The sequence below is a fragment of the Penaeus monodon genome, chromosome 21 (genome assembly GCF_015228065.2).
Source record: "Penaeus monodon isolate SGIC_2016 chromosome 21, NSTDA_Pmon_1, whole genome shotgun sequence".
Taxonomy (NCBI): domain Eukaryota; kingdom Metazoa; phylum Arthropoda; class Malacostraca; order Decapoda; family Penaeidae; genus Penaeus; species Penaeus monodon.
The window spans coordinates 41,471,911-41,472,345 of NC_051406.1; the positions used below are offsets into that span (position 1 = coordinate 41,471,911).

Consider the following 435-nt stretch of genomic DNA (forward strand, 5'->3'; position numbering starts at 1 on the left):
ATAAAGAAGCAATAAAAATTCGGTATGCTGTTTCCAACATGGGCCATGTGTACCATGTTTCAAGTGATTTATATTACTATCATCATCATACTTGTTATTCTACTTATACTCCCTAAATATGTCACTTAATGCTACCAATTTCACCAGATTCACTGTACTATAATCATCAACATTTTCTCTTATCACTACTAAAATAAAACAGATAAGCCTAACTTCTCATCAAATAACTCTAAAATAAAACACAATTTCCTTAAAAACTTACAACCACAACAACCACCTTACCTAACAGAAGTCCATCCATGTCAAAAATAACATGAGTCACCGGTTTATAAGTCGACATCGTGATAAATTCCCGTAAATCTGAAATGCCGAAGGAAATTTCTGTTTCGTCTGAAAACAGCTGACGAGGCGACAACAGTGACCGCGGGGCTAATG

The 435-nt window shown here is 35.2% G+C and overlaps 1 protein-coding gene across 5 annotated transcripts in view; it reads right to left on the reverse strand.

Annotated features, from left to right (window-relative positions):
* LOC119586502 (pseudouridine-5'-phosphatase-like) overlaps window positions 1–425 on the reverse strand; it is an 8,863-nt gene extending 8,438 nt beyond the window's left edge. For 3 of the 5 annotated variants that reach the window (XM_037935244.1, XM_037935243.1, XM_037935245.1), the window contains exon 1: window positions 283–422. In XM_037935244.1, coding sequence (XP_037791172.1) covers window positions 283–340 — 58 coding nt within the window. In that variant the 5' untranslated portion in view covers window positions 341–422. Of the gene's footprint in view, window positions 1–282 lie in introns of all 5 variants that reach the window. The other 2 variants (XM_037935240.1, XM_037935242.1) reach the window with 1 other exon arrangement.
* Window positions 426–435: the final 10 nt, after the last annotated feature.